The sequence below is a fragment of the Brassica napus genome, chromosome C6, assembly GCF_020379485.1.
Source record: "Brassica napus cultivar Da-Ae chromosome C6, Da-Ae, whole genome shotgun sequence".
Lineage (NCBI taxonomy): Eukaryota > Viridiplantae > Streptophyta > Magnoliopsida > Brassicales > Brassicaceae > Brassica > Brassica napus.
Window position 1 is genome coordinate 4,447,847 of NC_063449.1, and position 20,880 is coordinate 4,468,726.

Sequence of the window (20,880 nt, forward strand, 5' to 3'; positions counted from 1 at the left end):
AATTCATACCCTTCATCTGAAGCAAAGTGATTGTCGCTTATGTCTTACAGCTCTTACGATTGTTTACCGTTGATAGTTTTTTTTTTATTTCACAATCTCTCTTGCCTCTGTTCTTCTTTATAGATAAGCTGTATGTATAAGAGAGTATGAGTTTTAGTTTAGTGCAAGATATGTCCTTGAGATGTTGATTTGGGTTTGTGATCAGGTTTCAGGAGGAATTGTTAAATCCAAGAGAAGCAAGCATGAAGAAGCATGAAGCAGTAAAAACTTAATAGAGAAGTGTGATGATAAATATACCAATAAGGACGATACAAAGACTCCTGAGCCACCCAAAGATTACATTCATGTTAGCCACCGCCTCGCTGAAAGAGTGCTACTACCTTCAGAGAACCGATTTGTTTTTTTTTTCTGTGTCTATTTTCCTGTTCAACTTTGAAATGTTGATGTTTGTGTTTGGTTATCAGGTAAGAAGAGAAAAGATCAGCGAGATGCTGACTTTACTTCAGGATCTGGTTCCTGGTTCCAGCCGGATAACAGGGAAAGCAGTTTCACTTGATGAAATCATAAACTATGTGCAGTCCTTAGAGAGACAAGTTGAGGTATAATCACATTTTATATGAAATATTGCTTTAAAACTGGATTTAAATTCTTCTTAAGATCTGAAACATTTGAACTGTTTTTTTCAGCTATTGTACATGAAGCTGGCTACAATAAATCCAAAGATGGAGTCTAACCGTAATGCTGCTTTATCCATAAAGGTAAAAGAAAATATGCTTTACGCAATTGCTTGCTCAGAGCAAAGACTTCCGTTAGGATACTATTCTCTTGCCCAGAAAATGCCTAGATTCTCAGACACGCAATTCCTCTCGAACTATGGATTTGTTCAAACTAAGGTAATTAGTAGATAGTGTCATAGATTCCTGAGATGTATTGTAAACCCAACGTGTTCATATATTTATGTGTTTTCTGTTTTGATTTTCAGATAGGATACTGGAAAAATGATATACAAAGTATTGTTCATATGGGTTTTGGAAATGTCCAGCAACAAAGCAACAACAACAGTTGTAACAGAAGATTTAGAACCAGAATCTCTAATGAGAAACTTTAGAACCAGTATACATGCTGTTAATCTCTTTTATGTTATCTGGTTCTGAACCAACGCTACAAATGAAGCTTGAGTCATGGTAAGAAGTCTTCCAAATTTTATACACTCTTCGTCAAACTCTGTTGTTGCCGTAATACAAAGGGCCTTTAATATAATAAGATAACAAAACTCGGCTACTTGAAAGTTAATACTTGATGGCCCACTTTCAAAGCCAGCCAATTACGCTTTCTCATACTAATCACATAATCTCAAGAATAATATGAACAAAGTGTCTCCTTTCAAGACCAAAATTCCGCTCTCATTTGACATCTAATGGACTGACACGAAATAAATGTAAATTGTGAATGATGTTGCTTTGATAATATAATTGTGTTATATGTTTTTCTTAAACAGAAACTTAGTTCAGAAATGGAAACGTCATGGAAAAATAGTCAAATGTGCATGCTAAATATATAAAGAGGTAATTTAAGAAATTAAATGTTATAAAGTATACATAGATGATAGTATAGAAAAATTAAAAGAGAACTTTATAATTTACTTGCTTCTGCGCACATAGAAGTTACAAGATAGACCCCGGTCCATGATTTTGTTTAAACGTACGATTAAATTTTAACCAATATTTTTTTCTTTACTTTTATTTTAATTGTAAAATAAAGAATTTAAAATATCGTAAAACCGTTCAGTTTATTTCAGATCGATGACTGTAAAAGTCAGTTAGAGATATTAAAGAATTAGTATTAGGAAAAAAAACAATTTTGACAATGAAACAAAACCCCAACAAGGACTAATATATCTTCGCATATTCAAATAACAACTGTAGTAAAGGTAACTATCTCTATGCAATAATTTTGCTATGGAGAGGAGAATATAAAAATGCATGAAATGTATGTATTCTCCATGACGGCAAACCGACATGTCTTGAGCTGACAAATGCTGGAAATATATCAAATGTTCCTTACGTGATGTTTCTATATTGAAAAGAAGTGTTATGGAACTAATATGATCTTTATAATTTCAAGTTTCAATCTATACTATTAAAGCAAAATCCCTAATAGGATTCTGCCATTAGTTTTCAATTTATTTACATTGTCATGCCATTGCTTATTTTAAAGATCTTTTCAATTAATTTCACTCATTTAATAAGGAAACAAATCTTTTGAAAATAATTTTGTTTACATAATATACAAGTTTGTTTAGATTATTTGTAAATAATAAGTGTTTAGTTCGTTTATAAATAAGCAATTAATTATTGCTATTAGGTAGGTGTTTTTAACATTAAATCATTTATGGATTTATTTACACTAACATATCTCATTTTACAGCATGAATTTTTCTTTTCAGGTTATAATATAAAATCAGTTAGAAATTAAACCATATAAATTTTATTTAAATAAAATGATTACTATTTTCATAGTATTGATATTTCAAAAAAATCGGTTGTTTAGTATTTTGAAATACAGTTCGATAAAAATGAAGTAATTGGAATAATTGATAAACATGAAAATTTATTGGGTTAGAAAAATTTATTTTCATTATATAAATTACATAATATTATATAAAATAAATTATTATAATATTCATGGCATCGAAAACATATATATACCAAAATTAAAAAATATGAGAATAATTAATATATTTTTTACATAGTATATCTTTAGAATGGGTTAAAATTTAATATAATTTATAGTATATATGTGCCCTAAATAAAAATATTAACACAACAAAAAATAAAATATCAAAAATTAAAGTTTTTTTAGAAAATAATCCCGCGATTTAAAATCGCGGGTCAAAATCTAGTGTTTTCTTATTTCGGTTAACTTTGCTTTACTACCATCTTTGCATTCGATATAACATTCTTTTTTTAATAAGAAATGCAACTTCAAATAATCATTACTTCCACTCTGATAGCATGTTGAAAGACTATGATTTCAACATAAAGAGTAATTACTCTTATAACATATACAAAATAATTACTCACAACCCAATCTTTTCGAACCCGAGATATTACAAACCACAAATAACACAATGAATATGAGATCAAATTTTTGTAAAAGGAAACAACATGAAAACCATTTAAAGCACTCACAGCATATCAATGGCACAACTTTTTAATATAGAAACAACTATTGTAAACAAATAAAATATATCTTATCACATATAATCTTTCTTCACCCAAAACTTTCTAAAACACAAAAAAATCATTATCATACACAATCACTTACAAATGCAAAGCTAAACACAAACCACGAATACATACAGAAATAATAATCTAGATCACAAAGAAAATATATCCCGCCCGTTGGGCGGATCATTAGTTATATAATATAAGTGAATCTTGGTTTAGCGTTTCTTATTCGTTTGTTTGTTTCTATCACTGAGGCAAGCCTGAAGTTTCTTTGAAGAGGGTAAAATCTAAATGCAAGAAGAAAAAAACGAATTGAATCCTTAAAATAATTTCATTATCCAGCTTCATTTCCAAATATATCTATATCAGAACATGGAATTTTTGTTCTCGAGGTGAAAAGATTTTGTATTTCTTGAACCAAAATTCAACGACTTCCTTTTGACCATTTGGTACATTGGAAAAGTAAAACTGATATACTTGTTAGTTAGTTAACACATTTCAACTAGCGAATTTTGAAGCGGAATGCTGGATGAAAAATTAACATAAGAAGGAGAAAGACCTGGATGATCCCTCTAGTTTGTGGTGGCGATGCAGCTCTCTTTTTGATACTCTAAAACTCGACTTACCAAATTGATGTGTCATGGATTGATCATGGTTTAATTTGTGGCTTATGATGCATTTATACAGATCAACCCTCTCGGCGTTACATGCTGAAATGGAAAGAATATTTAGCTGTATATCATGTTTAAATGGTTTAATCCGATTTGAGACATACCGCTCAAACTTGATGGACATTTGAAAAACCCAGTCAACTGGCCAGGTTGTACTTCCTAGCTATCTTATTTCTTTTACTTGCTTAATTATCGGGTTGATGCCCTAGTAAGGAAGCGAGAACACGCGACATTTATTTTTCATATAAATTACACCCAAAACACACTTTGATAGATTTAATTTTTGGAATAACTTTTTGTAGACTAAAACTTCGTTTAAAATATGGATAATTGACCCCCAAGAAAAAGTAACATCATAATTAATCGATATGTGTAGTCGGCAATTGTGTTATGTTTACAAAATTGAAATTCCACATATACAATTTTTATTTTTGCTAAAAACCACATATACAATTTGAAACATACAAGAAAAGAAAATTAGGTTAATGATGGAGACATTCCTCCACACATATTGCTTCTCTTGTGTCGTCACTCATGTATTCTCTTTTGTGTTTGATTAGTTTCCTGCTTTATACGTATTTAGCATTTTAGTATATGCTTGAACACTATAAATAAACACAGATATGGATAAAACACTGAAAACAAAGGTAGTTTCCTTCGCGTTTGTATTTCATATTGATTAGAAAAAAAAATTCTATAATCAGGGCTGGCCTGAGATTTTGGGGAGTTGAATTAGTAAAGATTTCAACAAAATAAGAATTTCTTAAACTTTAGAGTCTTTTTTTTTTTGTCAAACACAAATTTCAGAGTCTATACCTATGTATTCTTTAAAAAAGTTTAGGAACCACAGACAATGTTTCATTCAGTTTTTGTCGAGGACCGGTCCTGTCTATAATTTATATAATAATTTAAATACATGTTTATACCTTAACGTTACACATACATATACAACCTAAACTTGATTAAACCAATACCACAATCACAAATTCCAATCTAATGATTAGCTCTTCTAGAAATGAAAGAAGCCTTTATGTAGACACGCATATTTCAAACTAATTACCAAAGAAAATCAACACATACTTATGCAGAATATATATCTGACATTAATGCATTATCATGTTTGAAACATATCAACAAACAAACTTACTTCTTGACGATTTGACGACTGCATGACAATGGATTGACATCTATCTTTGTTCAACCGTAAAGATAGAAATAAATTGGAATTCAAATATTTATCTGGAATATTGAAATATATTACTTTGGAATTGTTTTCTTCAATTTAGAGGCATACGAAAAAAACACTCTTCCCTTTTCGAACATGACCCATCATCTAATCAAGTTTTTTCAATTGAAATTCTTTTTATGCATCTCATTATCCTGTGATATTTTAATTATCATTTTAGTTTGCATACAAAAAGGGTACACCTGCTTTGTCCGTATTTAACTATAGTTTGATTCTTACTCCAACAATGAAAAAGACGGCTGCATATACATACATTGTCATTAACGTAGATTCCATTGTTGAGCGTTTAAGGTTCTTTTATTCTCTCTGTTTTAAGGTTCATGATGCATATATATTCTGTAAAGACTGCATATTTATAATATCTAAGTATATATAAATTATGTATAACAACCCCTAACATTGTTTATCTTCTCTTGAAGATAGATGCATATAATCTAAATCAAACAATTTAAAACAGCTTCAGAGAAATAGTTACTACCATTAGTTTGTTTATCCATTATTAAATTTAAATATGATGCATTTTCACTTTATTATTTTGAAATAAATTTGAATTATATCATCTGTAAATTGGGCAGTGTAGTCAGGATTATGTTCCTTTGATTGATATAAAATAATGCTATATTCAAAATTTGATCTGAACTGATAAACAACCCATTTATAAATATTATTAATTAATTGATTTCGATGCGTTTCAATCTAAATAGTAATAGTAAGAGATTGGGGTTTAAGGCTTCTACATCTAAATTTGGGGTTCGAGTTTCAGACAACGCAACTTCTACAGGAAGAGACTTGAGTTTCAATTCATAGAGAAGGCGAATTATGCAGAAAATTAAAAAAAAAATCAGAGAAAATACTTACAAGACACCTTCAGCACGACGCAATGAGTAGCGTAAGAAATTAATCTCATAGGGTTACTCAAACTGATGGAATCAGACGTGAATCCTCATAACACAAATATAATTGTCTAGTTGTGATATCATCTATGTAATGTTTCTCATAATTTGTAATAACATAATTAACCGGATAAAAAAATTAAAAATCAGTTAATTTTTTTTTGTCACAACGGCCGGTCAACTAAAATTAAAGATTGATCAATAGAAGATTGCGAGGTACTAACAGATGTGTATATTTATTTTCCTTTCCTTTTATGGTTATTTAATTATATTAAACCATATTTTCATCAAGTTCCTCAAGTTTTTTTGACGTTTCCAAGACTTGAAGACATCATACATACCTTCGAGCATAAATAATTACAAATATATAGGAAACATATTCATATTCATCCTCGCACAGAGATATAAAGCACACATGCATATAATATATACACATGCTTCATGAATATGATGTCATCGTAAGCATGTATAAAGAGAAGAGCTGCGTGTGCAATATCATTGTTCATCATCATTACTGATGAGAATGTAAACATGTTTTTTTGAAGACATTCTTCTTCCTCTTTCAAGAGTTTTATATCCAAGGTACTACATATCTTTTGATTCTTGATTTCTCCATCAGTTCTCTCGCTTTCTGAGAATATCATCGCTCATCATCATGACTAGTGAGAATGTAAACAGTTTTTTTTGAGACGATATTCTTCTTCATCCTTCAGTAGTTTATATCTACAAGGTACAGTTCCATATATATCGTTTGATTCTTGATTTCTCCATCATCGTCTCGCTTTCTGAAAGTTAACAACATCGATCATGCCTATTATTAATTAATGTAGGAGTGATGTTCGTGAAGATATATGTGTTTTAACTTTCGAATTAGATACAGACTTTACTTCTTTTGTTTCACTCAACATGATCAAATACTATATGCCAAGCACGAACAAAAACTTTGTATTGTATTTTCTTAATAATCAAATCTTATGTTTCTTTTCTTGTATACCCTAATCCACAAAGCACTGAAGATTTTTTGTAGTTCCATCCAAATGATCCTTGCTATTCTCAGAAATTTGCATGATACAGTACTGGTTCATATACCTTTTTACATGTCTATTTTGCTATAACCATGGTCCATGGTACATTCTAAGCTCTAATTTGTTAATAAATACAAATGCATATTCTTAATCATGCGTATGTGACTAGATTTAGATTTAAGGATTGGCACATAATAATTCAGCAATATAAATCTTATTTGTTCGCTACTGTAACTTAAATAAATATATTTATTCTTAAAACATAGCAGCTGTATTATTTAAATAGCTTAAAGAACAAGAAAGTAAGACGCAGACTATCAAATAATTATATGATTAAAAAATTTGTGTTTTTTTTCTGAAGACATGCATAATTAATAATTTTGCATCTAAACTTACTTTATTCGATAAAATGTAATTTTCACCATACGCATAGTTATGATTTTCCTATCAAACTAAGTTTTTTCTGTGCTTTGTTTTTTCCTTTTCCCGTGAGTGTCCAATAAAAGCATAGATAGTTGCAAGTAGATTTACCTAGCAAGGCAACTACATATATAGCCTAATAATTGCCTTATAGAGACAAAATCATTTCTAATATCATTATTAACAAACTATGATCAAAATATCCTAAATCCACAAAATAAGTCAATAACTTAACTTGTAAACCAATGGTCACTAACAGCTTTGAGTTTGAGTATGATTAGGACATACTCTTCCCTTTTCGTCTAAACATGTTTTAATATTTATTCTCTATTTCTCTTTTATATGTAATTATGTATGCAGTTTTACTGTTAATAGAACATACACCTTTTATTCCAAACATAATGGTCCCCTCATAAATGTCAAATGCTCTTTGTTCTATTTGCAACTTCAACATGAGACAAATTATTGGTGGGTCCTTTTCTGTAGTCTGATTTTTAATACTTGATCTTAGCTTAACATAAATCATATCAATATAAATTTTTATTAAAAGAAAACTATCAAAAATATTTTGTTTTACAAAAAGAAAAATACGCAACAATAATTTTGTTTGCTTGTAGTTACACGCATACACCTATATGCTACATCGACTACATCGACACAGGGACATTGTCTACTTTTTGTGTATTAGGTTTTTGATGACACGTTATATCCGCAGAAAATGAAGAAAAAAAAAATAGAATATAGGCCCACCACTTAATCTTTTTGTCTTATTACAGAAGTCGTCAAAAGTAATGGTGGGCCTCAAAGCCCACTGTTACCTCCCGAACGATCATTCCTTCGTTAGTTGCTTGGTATCCGTATATTATTTGTGAAACATTACGACTTTTTTCGTAGCCACATGTCATCACTAGGATGATTCTTAGAATTATTAGAGAAATATGTTGGTCCATCTAATTATATAATAAGTTTTTTATTAAACTAACCATAAATTCATTATTAATGTCATTTATTATTTTCTTAAATAAAGATTACGGAATTACCTAATGTGGCTAAAATATATATGACAATTAATGATTTTGAATAATAAAGATCTGATAAAAAAATAATGTATCTTCTATCAAATTTGTTTAATTTTAAACTATTAAAATAATTTTAAAAAATCACAATAACCATATTATAAAAAATTTAGATTTTTCTATATATGTTATATTTTGAATTTTTAAAAATGACTATAAATTACTAAAACTGTTAAAAGTTTCACATTCAAATTTTGCGATCCATGGTTTAAAATTTTTGTTATGATAAAATAAAAATGATTATAAAATCATATAAATAAAAGTCTAACTTAATTAATCATTAAAATTTAAAATATAAATGTATATATTCTAAATTAAACTATAAACCATATTGAATAAATAAATATTTTAATTTCAAATTTTACTTTGAATAATTATTTTTGATAAAAGTTTTGAACTAACATTGATAATTTTTTTTTAAATTATAAATTACTAAAATTATTAATCCCACAATGAAAATTTTGTTATCAGTAATTTAAAGTTTTTGCTATTAAAGATACACATGATCAAAAAAATATATGAGTAGAAAGCATCATTTAATAGACATTAATATTAAAAATATAATATGTATGTTAATATCATTTAAATTTAATTACATATCCTATCAAATTTTTTAAAAAATTGTTTGGATTAATAAATTTGATTTATACATTCGCACTAATTTAATTATATATGTAATAGTTACTGAGTTTTAATTATTCAATATATATTTATTATTTTATAATATGTAAGAACATATAATACATAAAATAATTTTTATATATAATGTTTATTCGTTAATCTAGTAGTATTGTAAACAGTCATTAGCTAAATAACGAAGACTAATCGCATAAGGATTTATTGAATTAATGGTTGGTGATTAATACTATTATAGTTGTTGTTTCTTATTCCGGACAGCTTTTCAAGTCGTCTCTTTGGTTTTCACAAGTCAAAGCTAAGTAAGACGTTAGCAACGACTCTTCTCGCCGGCAACCGCCGTCTACACGGCGGAAATTTATCAGTAATGTCACGCACTTCCGCCACCTCCACCACTCCTTCCCGCGTGAGAGCCGCGAATTCACACTACTCGGTCATTTCTAGAACTAGAGCGCAAGACGACAGCAGTAAACCAAAATCTTCCGGTCACGATCCGGCCAAGAACCGGCGATCATCTCTGCTCAAGAGAGCAAACTCCAGAGAAGAGGATACGGCGGTTCTGGCACCTCAGAGAGCTCGGTCTGTAAACCGTCCGGCGGTGGTAGAGCAATTCGGTTGTCCGAGGAGGCAAATATCTAGAAAGAGCGATGAAGCAGCAACAACTGCTGCTGCGGCGGCGGCGGCGGAGGAAGATGAGAAGAGGAAGAAAATGGAGGAGAAGCTTGTAGTGAACGAGTCATTGATTAAAGATTTGCAAGCGCAGGTTTTGAGTTTGAAGACAGAGCTAGAGGAAGCTCGTAACTCAAACGCAGAGCTTGAGTTAAAGAACAAGAAACTTTCTCAAGATCTTGTTTCAGCTGAAGCTAAGATCTCATCTCTTTCTTCTAACGACAAGGTAACATCATATCATCTCTTCCCTATTCAGGGCGGGCCCTCCGATTTTGGTGACTAAGTGCGATTTAGTAAAGATTTCAATGAATTTTTTTAAATATAAATATGGGAGTGTATAGACCAATGTTTTATTGGGTTTTGCCTAGGACCGGCAATGTTGCTAGTGCATTGACGGTAGTGAGACTAGAGAATGAAGATCTTGTTTGTTATGTTTAATGAATGATTAGAAGTAATCTCACAAGTGTTTTTGGTTGATGCAGCCAGCTAAAGAACATCAGAACACAAGATTCAAAGACATACAGAGGCTAATCGCCAGCAAACTGGAGCAATCCAAGGTTAAAAAGGAGGTAGTGGTAGAGTCATCATCAAGATCATCTCCACCATCACCTTCTCCTTCAAGACCGCCGTTTCCAAAGTTTTTGGTATCTCCAGCTAATACAAATTCAGGTAAAAGAGATGAAGCTTCATCACCTATTGCACCACCAACACCACCGCCTCCTCCGCCACCACCACCACCTAGGCCTCTCGCCAAAGCAGCACGTGCCCAAAAGTCACCTCCAGTTTCGCAGCTGTTTCAGTTGCTGAAAAAGCAAGATAACACTAGAAACCTTTCGCCATCTGTTAATGGAAACAAGTCTCAGGTTAACAGTGCTCACAATAGTATAGTTGGAGAAATTCAAAACCGTTCCGCCCATCTCATCGCTGTAAGCAACCAATTTTATTCTTATGTTTGCTTATAACATGAGTGTTGGACCATTCTCTTCTACCCAATGATGAGCTTCATTTTGTTCCACAGATAAAAGCTGACATTGAGACAAAAGGAGATTTTATCAATGATCTTATCCAGAAAGTCCTGACCACTTGTTTTTCGGACATGGAAGATGTCGTGAAGTTTGTGGATTGGCTTGATAATGAACTAGCAACTCTGGTAACGGCCTAACCAAGCCATGGTCTTGTTTTACATCAATAGTGAATCACTTACTCATATGCATTATTCCTCTTTGCCTAAGGCTGATGAGCGAGCTGTGCTTAAGCATTTCAAGTGGCCTGAGAGGAAAGCTGATGCCCTGCAAGAGGCTGCAGTTGAGTACCGAGAGCTAAAGAAACTGGAGAAAGAACTTTCTTCCTACTCCGATGATCCGAGCATTCACTACGGTGTTGCCTTGAAGAAAATGGTCAACTTATTAGACAAGTAAAACAAGCCCTGAACTTTTTTAAACTCCTCAAAATGTTGAATAAACTAAAATTCTGGTTATGATAAGGTCGGAGCAAAGGGTAAGGAAGCTAGTCAGGCTACGCGGCTCGTCCATGCGTTCTTATCAGGACTTTAAAATCCCAGTCGAGTGGATGCTTGACTCGGGAATGATAAGTAAGGTATGTTGTTTTTTTCTATATATGGTCTTTTTTTTGTCCCGTAAGTAAAATAAGTGGTTACACTTTGTTTGAACTATTTTAACATTTGGTCTGATCCCCTTTGGTAGATCAAAAGAGCATCGATCAAGCTTGCTAAAACCTACATGAATAGAGTTGCCAACGAGCTAGAATCAGCTCGTAACATGGATAGAGAGTCTACTCAAGAAGCGTTGCTTCTCCAAGGAGTCCGGTTCGCTTACAGAACGCACCAGGTAATACCAAATTTTCCTATATAAAATAGCATTTACTCTGTGCATTTGGTGTTTGATCTTTGCAATGTTGTTTATTCAGTTTGCAGGAGGGCTGGATCCAGAGACACTGTGTGCATTAGAAGAGATAAAGCAACGTGTTCCTGGTCATCTCCGGCTGGCACGAGGGAATTTGGCCGGAGCTCCGTCATAGAAAAGTAACAAACAGAGTATTATGAGGAATATATGGCCCTTGGTTTTGGTTACAAAAAGAATGTTATTCGCGTTAATAGTATTTGTTGAGTGTGTGAGTACATGTTGTGTACCACAAGCCACGTAATAATAATAATTTTAAATGTATCTAAACGTGTTATAATGAAATTACTCAAAAGCAGACGTTGTCTATTGGGAATCCAGCCTAACTAAACTTCAAACGTTTGCTTGAAAAATTGATGCACCCTAGAATATGTGTCATCTTATATGGTAGTTGACAAAAAAATATGTAGCAGTAACAAAAACCTGACGCTTCGTTATATGAGATATGACAATATTTGTCGTACCTGCTCCAAACAAGATTAATCCGTTAATCATGCTATTTTTGAGTGTTCACTGGGTTTACATACAAGAACCTTATAAGCTATGTTTTCTAGTCTAAATATCTTTTCTTCGGAAAAGTAGATTATTTATTCTAGAGAAAAAAACAGTATTGAAGATCTGTCAATGAAAAAATATCATAATCTGTGGATAATTTGATAAATTATTTAGAAGAACAGATAGAAATCTTTTGGAACTAATCATATAATCATAAGGGGAATGCCAAGCTTGGTATTCGGAAAATGCATGTGCAACTCCTGTGAATCAACAACCAAATATTATTGACTCACAAGCCATATGCTTGCAAAACATATGTCTGGTGGATGGTTCTTGAACTTCTATGGTACAATTTAGCGGATAGATTTGAAAAAAACATGTCATGAAAAATCCAGCTAATGGGTATAAAAAATCAAAGAAGAAGAAAGTCCTCATTACACTCTAAGCTCGAGGCACTTGTTTAGGCAATGGAAAACATGCTTTCTCATTCAACATGTCGAATATTTCTTAAATTTGGGGCTTAATTTAAAAGCAATTTTATTGTCTGTCAACGCCAAATTCATGAGGCTAAAAGAGTAATTGGCTTCAAAAAATGAAATCGGAGATCCAATGGCTAAGAGAGTGAATATTGATTTTGGAAAAACGATGATTAAAAATAGATTAATTTGGTGAGTAACTAAAATGTGAATGGAAATGAAGAAAGTAACACCAATTTTGATATAATAAAGAAATTAATATTTAAGACACATGGTAGTTGGTCATACTTCTCTCACTGACTTAGGAAAGAAGGCAGCTAGTCGCTTAGCGGAGCAATTTCTATAGACAAGCTTTAGTTAGGAAAGATTGAAGAAAAAAAAAAGAAGGCCAGACTGTTGCCTGACAGACAAGCTGGCTTTGAATATTCCAGTGTCTCTGGTTTCGAGATAAGATAGGCCTCTTTATCCATCTGGGGAGTTAAATTATTGACCGTTATGGGGAACGGCAGCATATTCGACCATCACTACAAGAAAACACACGAATCCCGATGGAAAAAATCGTTGGAAATCCGTCGAGAACGCGGACAAAATTCTGACGAACAAGTTGTCCCTCGGGATTAGCTTGCCGGGAAACAAAAATCCATTGGGATTTTAGACGGAATTCTGCCTGACAATATTCGTCGGGAATTTTCATCGGGATTTGGTTGGAAATTTTTGACGGATTTCCGACAGAAGTCATTTTTTTTGTTTCGCCGGAATTTCTTCAGAAATTTCTGAAAAATTCCCGACGGAAGTTATTTTTTTGGTTTCGTCGAAACTTCATCGAGATTTCCTCAGAAATTTCTGACGGAATTTCCGACAGAAATTTCGTCTGTAATCTCCATGTTTTCTTGTAGTGCATTGATCGGAGAATAGGCACTGATCGGAGCCAGTTCACAACAATACCTTGTCTGAAGACATGAGATTGCCGTAGAAGTAACATGCCAAGCAAGAACTTGATCTTTTCATTTCCCTAGAAGTAAATCAAGCATAACGTTACAATTATCCGTCAGTGAACAATAGAGGTGATGGCGTCGCTGAATTCAGATATAGAAAAGATTTACAGAGCACATTCACTAAAAAAACAATAAAAGCCACTCAGGTCACATTCTTAATTACCGTATATCTATCTACTATGTGCAATAAATGTGTATATAAATTTAGAATTTTTCAATTAAGAATGTATAAGAATTTTTCAATAAAAAAAATTATTCCACATCGCTGAAGTAGTATATGACTCTAACCCCATCCACAATCTATAATCCCTAACCCAATTCTCCTAAATACTAAACTCTACTCCTACCACAATCCCTAAATAATAAACCTTGAACCCTAATCATTAAACCCATATATAAACTATAATATATTTATAATATTTTAAACCAAACTAAAATCTGAAATAGTATATAATATTTTTTAGTATTAAAATATATTGTATAAATAAAAACTTGAAAAAATAAATAGTGTTAAGAAATAATTTGTCAAATAACCAAATTTCTGATGAATATTATATCATAATAATCTATTTTAGATGTAAAATAAAATCATTATAAATAGAGTAAGAGAAACTTAACTTGTGTGAAGTCTACACTTGCGTGGTGTTGATAAGGAAATGATAAAATTGAGTATGTAATACTTAGTTTTGATCAATACGCATAAACCAAAATTCATATCAATGATACAAGAACAAAACATAGCACATGCGATTCACTGTAAATCAGATTTGTATTTTACATTCATCAAACATAATAGAATAAAACAAACAGTACATGACAATAGTTAGAGGAGGTGATGAGGCTATGTGCGGAGAGGTGGAGGAAGAGAAGACGGTAGCATTGATTGAAACAACGGGTAGTAGTTGATATGCTCAATTAACCTTCCAGTTACTCTCTCAAATAAGATGTTTGATGTAGTACTTGAGGATCATATCTACAGAGACTCGATATTTCACACAATAGACATTAGCTTCAGATCATGCTATGTCAAAGTATAATAAGCAGTAAATAAAGTAAACAGTTGTGAACAAGGCAGTAAATTGATGAGTTGTTTGATGGAAGGATGGTCGCTAGACTTAGGGTTTCAATCAAGTATTAGAACTCAATATATAGATGCTAAGGGTTTGATCCGAGAACTCGAATTCAATAAGCAAGTAATCCAGCTCTCGCATGTAATTACTAATCAGATGACTAAGTCCTATGTTCCAGCTCTCGCATGTGAACAAGGATCGAGTGTCGATCGATACTATTGACTAGTTATCGATTGATACAAATGTCTTGGTGTCAATCAACACTTCATTAGACAAGCATTAACGACCTAATCGATATGTTCACTAGATTAACTAAACCAGCTCTCGCGTGTATCTAACAACCTAGTTCATCAGGATTCAATTCAGGTAGTAGACCAGCTCTCATGTGCGCCTATCTATCCTATGATTTTCTATCTAGTTAATTACTCTAGATACAAGCAATAAGAACAATCCTGTGAAGGATACAATAAGTCACCCTAGCAATTCTATAAATCACAAGTTCATAAGAAACCATAGAAAACCTAGATCTAGCAGGTGGATCTACTCAGACATGATAGTTGTCACATATATCATAGAAAGAATAGATGAATGTATATAAATTATAAAACCAAAACCAATGGAGTTCCAAGAGGACTCTGAAGGAGTTCCTCTATACTCTCCTAACCTAGAACTATGAATAAAAGAAAGCATAGCCGTCAACAATGGCTTATAAAATACATAAATAGGGTTTTAGATCATCCATAGGTATTCTGGTAATTTGTGGTTGCTTCTGGGATTAAGTTGATATTTAAATATACTCGGCCCGCATTCTGGAATCACCGTCGATCGACACCAAGGGTGCACCATCGATCGACATTCCTTCATCTCCTCGACAGCTTTCTCTCGCGAGGCAGACATATCACTCTTCAGTAAAACGGACATAGATTCTGCTATAGGATGCCAATTGATCTCAAACCAGTGGCATTGGAAATATGACTCAAAGATATATTTTGTGTCAAAATATAGGCTCAATCGCACCGTGGAAAGGTCTCCATTCATAGCTAAATATCTGACGCATATGTGCGGTTCTGCACCTCAAAAAGCTCCATACTCACCAAAGTTCTCCAAAACATACTTGAACCTGAAAACACTATAAAGCATACAACAAACACATATAATAGTCTCTAAAACATCTATATACCAAGGCTAAAAGCATGTAAAATTAACCAACTCCCCCAAACTTACCATTTTGATTGTGCTCAAGCAAAACATAGAGTAGTCCTGTGAAAGAGGTTACTCAACTATATATCCTGAAAGCTCGTCCAACCCTGAAAGCAAATGTGATTTATTTCTCTCAATAGTAAAATATTAAGAGAAACACTGTCAAATAGTACCAAGCGGTTAGAAGTGTAGAAGATTTTAAATCTTTTCAGATTTAGATAAATTTTGACTATATTTGAATGAATTTCGTGGGATAAAGATATTTCTATAGGTGATTTTATTTGAAAAAATTTTAAATATAATCTTTTAATTTGTTTAACAATGAAAAATTAAACTTAATAAAATATTTAGAAAAGTTACTTAGCTTATGTAATTTTCAAAAAAATTAAAAATTATTTGATATTTTAAATTTTTTTCCAAATTTTATAAATTATTTGAATTATATTATTTTTTATGAAACTTTATTTTCGATAAAAGTAAAAAGATGATTGAAGTTTTTAAAATTTTATTTTTAAATGATTATTGTTTCTCATTTAAAAGGTTTAAGTTATTTTCTTCAAAATTGAAACTAAAATATAAAATTTAATTTAATTTAAAAAAAATCATTTTTTTTGTAACACAAGAACTTCAAAATATATGGTCCCATTAGAAGCATAAATTAATAATTTATATTTGTACACATTTTATATAAGTACAAACCAACTATTATAATGTTTGTTTCATATTCACAATAAAATTATCTCTCTAATTTTTAACATTTCAATACATTTTGATAATATTTAGTAATATTATATCTAAAACTACATCTAACTTCTTTGAAATATATTTCATATGCACCAAATAATATAAGAAAAACAATATAAATTTCAAAATTTAAAATTTTAATTACTGTAAAGTTTAATTTCAAAATTTAAATACAAAATTTTTCTTATTTTATAGAAAAAAAATTAAAAAGAAAATTCCAGAAAAGAATTTTTTTGTAAATTAATTTTAAAAATTAATAAAATACCATAGTTTCAATATTATTAATTTGTAGACTTTTTAGTGTATTCCATTCAAATTATTGTTCTACAATGTCAAGTTTAACTTTTTAAGTATCCACGGAAAAATATTCCTACTACTAAGAATAGCAGATTATTTAAATTTTCAAGCATTCAATGAATATCCTGATTTGTAAAGATCCAGATCTCATCCAATCACAGGATATGCCATTAATAAAAAGAAATACATTAGATTTTTATAAATAACTAAATAATTATATATTACCTAAACCAGAGATTTATGTTTAACTATATTATGAATTAATTTTTACGAATATACATATTACCAAAACTAAAAGAGTCAAAGTATGTTAAAAATCAAACCATGAAATTAACCAGAAATTAAGTAGAACATATGTTATTTTGAATTATTATTTTTCTAAAAATACGAGAAATTATTTTTATTTTCACCTGAAAATTAATTATAATAATATTCAATTCAACTTATTTATGCTAATAATTATTTAAAAAAATCTATATAAATATATGGTACCATTAGAAGCATAAATTAATAATTTATACTTGTACACATTTTATTTAGGTACAAACCAACTATTGTATTGTTTGTTCCATATTCACAATAAATTATCTCTATACTTTTTTTAACATTTCAATACATTCTGATAATATTTAGTAATATTATATCTAAAACTACATTTAAATTCTATGAAATATATTTTATGCACCAAATAATATAATAAAAACAATATAAACGTCAAATTTTAAAAGTTTAGTTAATGTAAAGTTTAATTTTAGAACTTCAATATCAACATTTTTTTTATTTTATAGAAAATATGTTTTAAAAAGAAAATTCTAAAAAAAAATTGCAAATTAATAACTCTATAAATTATTAAAATACCATAGTCTCAATATTATTAATGAATTATACAGTTTTACTGTATTCCATTCAAGTTATTGTTCTACAATGGCAAGTTTAACTTTTCAAGTATCCAAGGAAAATTATTCCTACTACTAAAAATGGCAGATTATTTAACTTTTCCAGCATTCAATGAATATCCTTATTTGTAAAGATGCAAATCCCATCCAATCACAGGACATGCCATTAATAAAAAGAAATACATTAGATTTTTATAAATAACTAAATAATTATATATTACCTAAACCAGAGATTTATGTTTTTTTTTTTTTTTGGCAACAAACATTTATAGACTCATGTTGACTCTGTAAACCAAATTGCTAACTCCGCATCCATGTGAACGACGAAAAACAATTGTTTTCTAGCACTGCGTGCTAAGCTATCCGCCCGTAGATTCTCCATCCGGGGTACATGAACGATGTCTGAGTCGAGGAAACTTCCTTTTAAAAGCTTAATATCTTCCAGGTAACTTCCAAATGCTAGTCATTCTTCTGGTTCTGAAACCATCATCACCAATTGAGAACAATCCATTGCAAACGTAACCTGAAACTGTCATAAATTCTTTATACATTCTATTGCCCAAATTAATGCCTCCAACTCCGAATGTAGAGGTGAAAGACATGACATAGCATTCCTTGCCCAAGATTTATGTTTAATTATGTTACTGAATTAATATTTACATATTACCAAAAGTGAAATAAATTAATTATATTTCACTTTATAATTTATTTTATAGTCATTTAAATAATATTTTACTGTAAATCTCATTAAGTATAAAGGGTGATTCGATAATTTTTTTTAAAAAAGTTTCACATAATAACTCTTAGAACAACTATTTATCAACAAATTAACACGTTTAGTATACCATTAAATCCTTTTTCGTTTGTTCAAGGAAATATTAAAGGACTTTCTTGCAGACTTTCATTTGTGGGTTCTAGTGAAAAAGTAACGCCAGGCTGTCCTAAGTTGTGTCTTTTTGTTGGTTTATTCTCGTGTTTTCATTCGTGGCTCCAAAAAAAATCTTTTCAAATTTTTTGGGGTATGTTCTTGTGCATTTTCTGCAAGAGTTTTATCAGATTCTCATGATTCTTTTGACTGGAAAGGCGTGTTCAAAACCTAGGTTTAGATTTATTAACCTGATTTTGGAATCTATTTCTTGCAGATGACATTAATGAAACCATCTGCTTCATTAGATACTTGGAGGGACTATTTTCGTCCAGGAGATTCTGATATCTTTGGGATCATCGAGCATGCCATAATGGTGGCTGACACTGATTCCCCAGAGGAGCTCAGATCCAGGAGATACACAATCGTCGAGCTTCTCTTCTCTTGTCAAGGGAGCCGCTGCATTGGATGTGACCAGCCCGATTTATCAAAATCTGGCGACAATGAGACCAACAATGGCCGTAAGACCATGGACACAGATGATGGTGCTCATGAAGAAGATGAGATGAAACTGAACAATAGTCAGATTGTTGATGAGGTCATGAGGATCAAAGATATCTTGTTAAACAAAAATGATGAGGTTTTGTCTCTTTACTTTAATTACATCAGAGGCAGTGATAACTTTAGGGTTTGTTTGTAATCTTGGTTCTGATTGTTTCTTTTTGGTTTTGGTTTCGTCATCTGAGCTTTTGCAGCCATCTGTGTTATTCGAATCCCTGAGAAATCTTACCTCCATGTCTATCACTCTGGATCTTATAAAGGTTTGTTTCTGTTGCTGTTTTGGTGATGAATATGATTCGAATAAGATTCTAAATTATGAAAAGTTTTTTTATTAAAGTTCTTACTAAATGTTTATGATTCCTAAAATATCAGATCATGCATGTTTGGTATTAAAATATGTTGAATACTGATTGAAGGGCTTGCATTCTTGCAGGGTAGTGAAATCGGAAAGGCAGTTAATCGCTTGAGGAAACATGGTTCCGATAAGATTAGCAAACTTGCAAAGACTCTTATTGAGTAAGAGTGTGAACATTTTTAAAATTTTGTTTAGTCTCTTTGTGCGTGTACTCTCTCATTTATGTGATGTGCATCAAAACTTTGGTAAAAGGTTCCAAGAGAATCAACTACATGCAAACTAGATGCACAAAAGATGTCCAAATCTCTTTAAATTGTTGCTAGGAGCTATACTTGTGCTAGTCGATTACTTACAACATTTACTCCCTAATATGTGTATTGTGTTTGATGTTTGCAAGTTTATGTTATTCTTTAGACATCACAAACTTTATATGTAAAATAAATGTCACTAGGAAATGCTCTATGCTAGTTGGATTTAGAAGATTTACTCCTTAATATAAGTATTGCATTTTTTTTTCTTTACCCCAAACCCCTCTCTTCTCTTTTTTCTCTCGTCTAGGGTGTCCTAACCCTAGCCGCCGTCGGAGGGCCTCACGCTTCTCCGTCGAGAATCCCCTCCCCCCACCCGCTTTCTCTGGTCTAGGTCCATGAATCCCAAGAAGAAGCCTAAGCTCCCCTTTAGGGTTTCGTCGAAGATGTCCCGCTTCGCGGGTGTTGGTAAAGGCTCCTCTTTGCCGAAATCGAGCAATGATTCTCCCACATTCACCGGTGCCTCAAACTCCGTTGCTGTAACTGCCACTTCTGAGGCAGATGGGACCCTTCCTTACTTGGTGGATAGCGCAAAGGTGGAGGTAGACCGTTCTCTCCAGGCCGTTCGGAGCTCCGATTCGGATGTTTTCCCCTCTCCTGATGGAAAGGCGTGTAGTGTTCCAGAGACGCCGTCTCATGTAGCGGCGGAGTTCGTACTGTCAAAGAAAGGTGAAACCTTTAAGAGGTCGGAGCCCTTCATAAATGGTGCTAGCAGCGTTCAGCCCTCCTACGATTCTGGAGCGACTGCAGAGGAATCCGTTACTCCAGTGTCAGTAGGGTTTGTAGATACGAGTACGGAGAAGGTACCCTCATTAAACCCATTGGCCAAGAGC

At 31.8% G+C, this 20,880-nt stretch overlaps 3 protein-coding genes across 4 annotated transcripts; all 3 read left to right on the plus strand.

Moving 5' to 3' along the window:
* Window positions 1–242: 242 nt before the first annotated feature.
* LOC106357072 (transcription factor bHLH77-like) lies at window positions 243–908 on the plus strand. The gene is made up of 4 exons (XM_013796759.2): window positions 243–260; window positions 305–370; window positions 465–599; window positions 687–908. The coding sequence occupies exons 1-4, from the start codon at window positions 243–245 to the stop codon at window positions 906–908; spliced, it is 441 nt and encodes a 146-aa protein (XP_013652213.2).
* Window positions 909–6,406: 5,498 nt separating this feature from the next.
* On the plus strand, window positions 6,407–12,096 carry LOC106353813 (protein CHUP1, chloroplastic-like). 2 transcript variants are annotated; one of them, XM_013793616.3, is made up of 8 exons: window positions 6,407–6,622; window positions 9,459–10,092; window positions 10,349–10,792; window positions 10,885–11,016; window positions 11,099–11,280; window positions 11,351–11,462; window positions 11,570–11,713; window positions 11,793–12,096. In XM_013793616.3, exons 2-8 carry the CDS (start codon window positions 9,565–9,567, stop codon window positions 11,901–11,903), a joined length of 1,653 nt encoding a protein of 550 aa, XP_013649070.2. In that variant the 5' UTR covers window positions 6,407–6,622; window positions 9,459–9,564; the 3' UTR covers window positions 11,904–12,096. The 2 variants fall into 2 exon arrangements, with proteins under 2 accessions (XP_013649070.2, XP_013649072.2); XM_013793618.3 differs by having other exon boundaries at window positions 6,477–6,770.
* A 6,834-nt stretch (window positions 12,097–18,930) lies between these two features.
* On the plus strand, window positions 18,931–20,156 carry LOC106355861 (probable mediator of RNA polymerase II transcription subunit 26a). The gene is made up of 3 exons (XM_048761809.1): window positions 18,931–19,463; window positions 19,579–19,644; window positions 19,818–20,156. The coding sequence occupies exons 1-3, from the start codon at window positions 19,101–19,103 to the stop codon at window positions 19,902–19,904; spliced, it is 516 nt and encodes a 171-aa protein (XP_048617766.1). The 5' UTR covers window positions 18,931–19,100; the 3' UTR covers window positions 19,905–20,156.
* The last annotated feature ends 724 nt before the right edge of the window (window positions 20,157–20,880 follow it).

What these genes read in the sequence shown, in the direction of transcription:
- LOC106357072 (XM_013796759.2), top strand. An exon ending in GCCACCGCCTCGCTGAAAGA is followed by an intron (nt 371 to 464) that starts GTGCTACTACCT and finishes TTTGGTTATCAG; the next exon opens with GTAAGAAGAGAAAAGATCAG. An exon ending in CCTTAGAGAGACAAGTTGAG is followed by an intron (nt 600 to 686) that starts GTATAATCACAT and finishes TGTTTTTTTCAG; the next exon opens with CTATTGTACATGAAGCTGGC.
- LOC106353813 (XM_013793616.3), top strand. Translation starts at nt 9,565, where the DNA reads ATGTCACGCACTTCCGCCACCTCCACCACTCCTTCCCGCGTGAGAGCC. An exon ending in GTTCCGCCCATCTCATCGCT is followed by an intron (nt 10,793 to 10,884) that starts GTAAGCAACCAA and finishes TTTGTTCCACAG; the next exon opens with ATAAAAGCTGACATTGAGAC. An exon ending in ATAATGAACTAGCAACTCTG is followed by an intron (nt 11,017 to 11,098) that starts GTAACGGCCTAA and finishes TCTTTGCCTAAG; the next exon opens with GCTGATGAGCGAGCTGTGCT.
- LOC106355861 (XM_048761809.1), top strand. Translation starts at nt 19,101, where the DNA reads ATGACATTAATGAAACCATCTGCTTCATTAGATACTTGGAGGGACTAT. An exon ending in TGTTAAACAAAAATGATGAG is followed by an intron (nt 19,464 to 19,578) that starts GTTTTGTCTCTT and finishes GAGCTTTTGCAG; the next exon opens with CCATCTGTGTTATTCGAATC. An exon ending in TCACTCTGGATCTTATAAAG is followed by an intron (nt 19,645 to 19,817) that starts GTTTGTTTCTGT and finishes GCATTCTTGCAG; the next exon opens with GGTAGTGAAATCGGAAAGGC.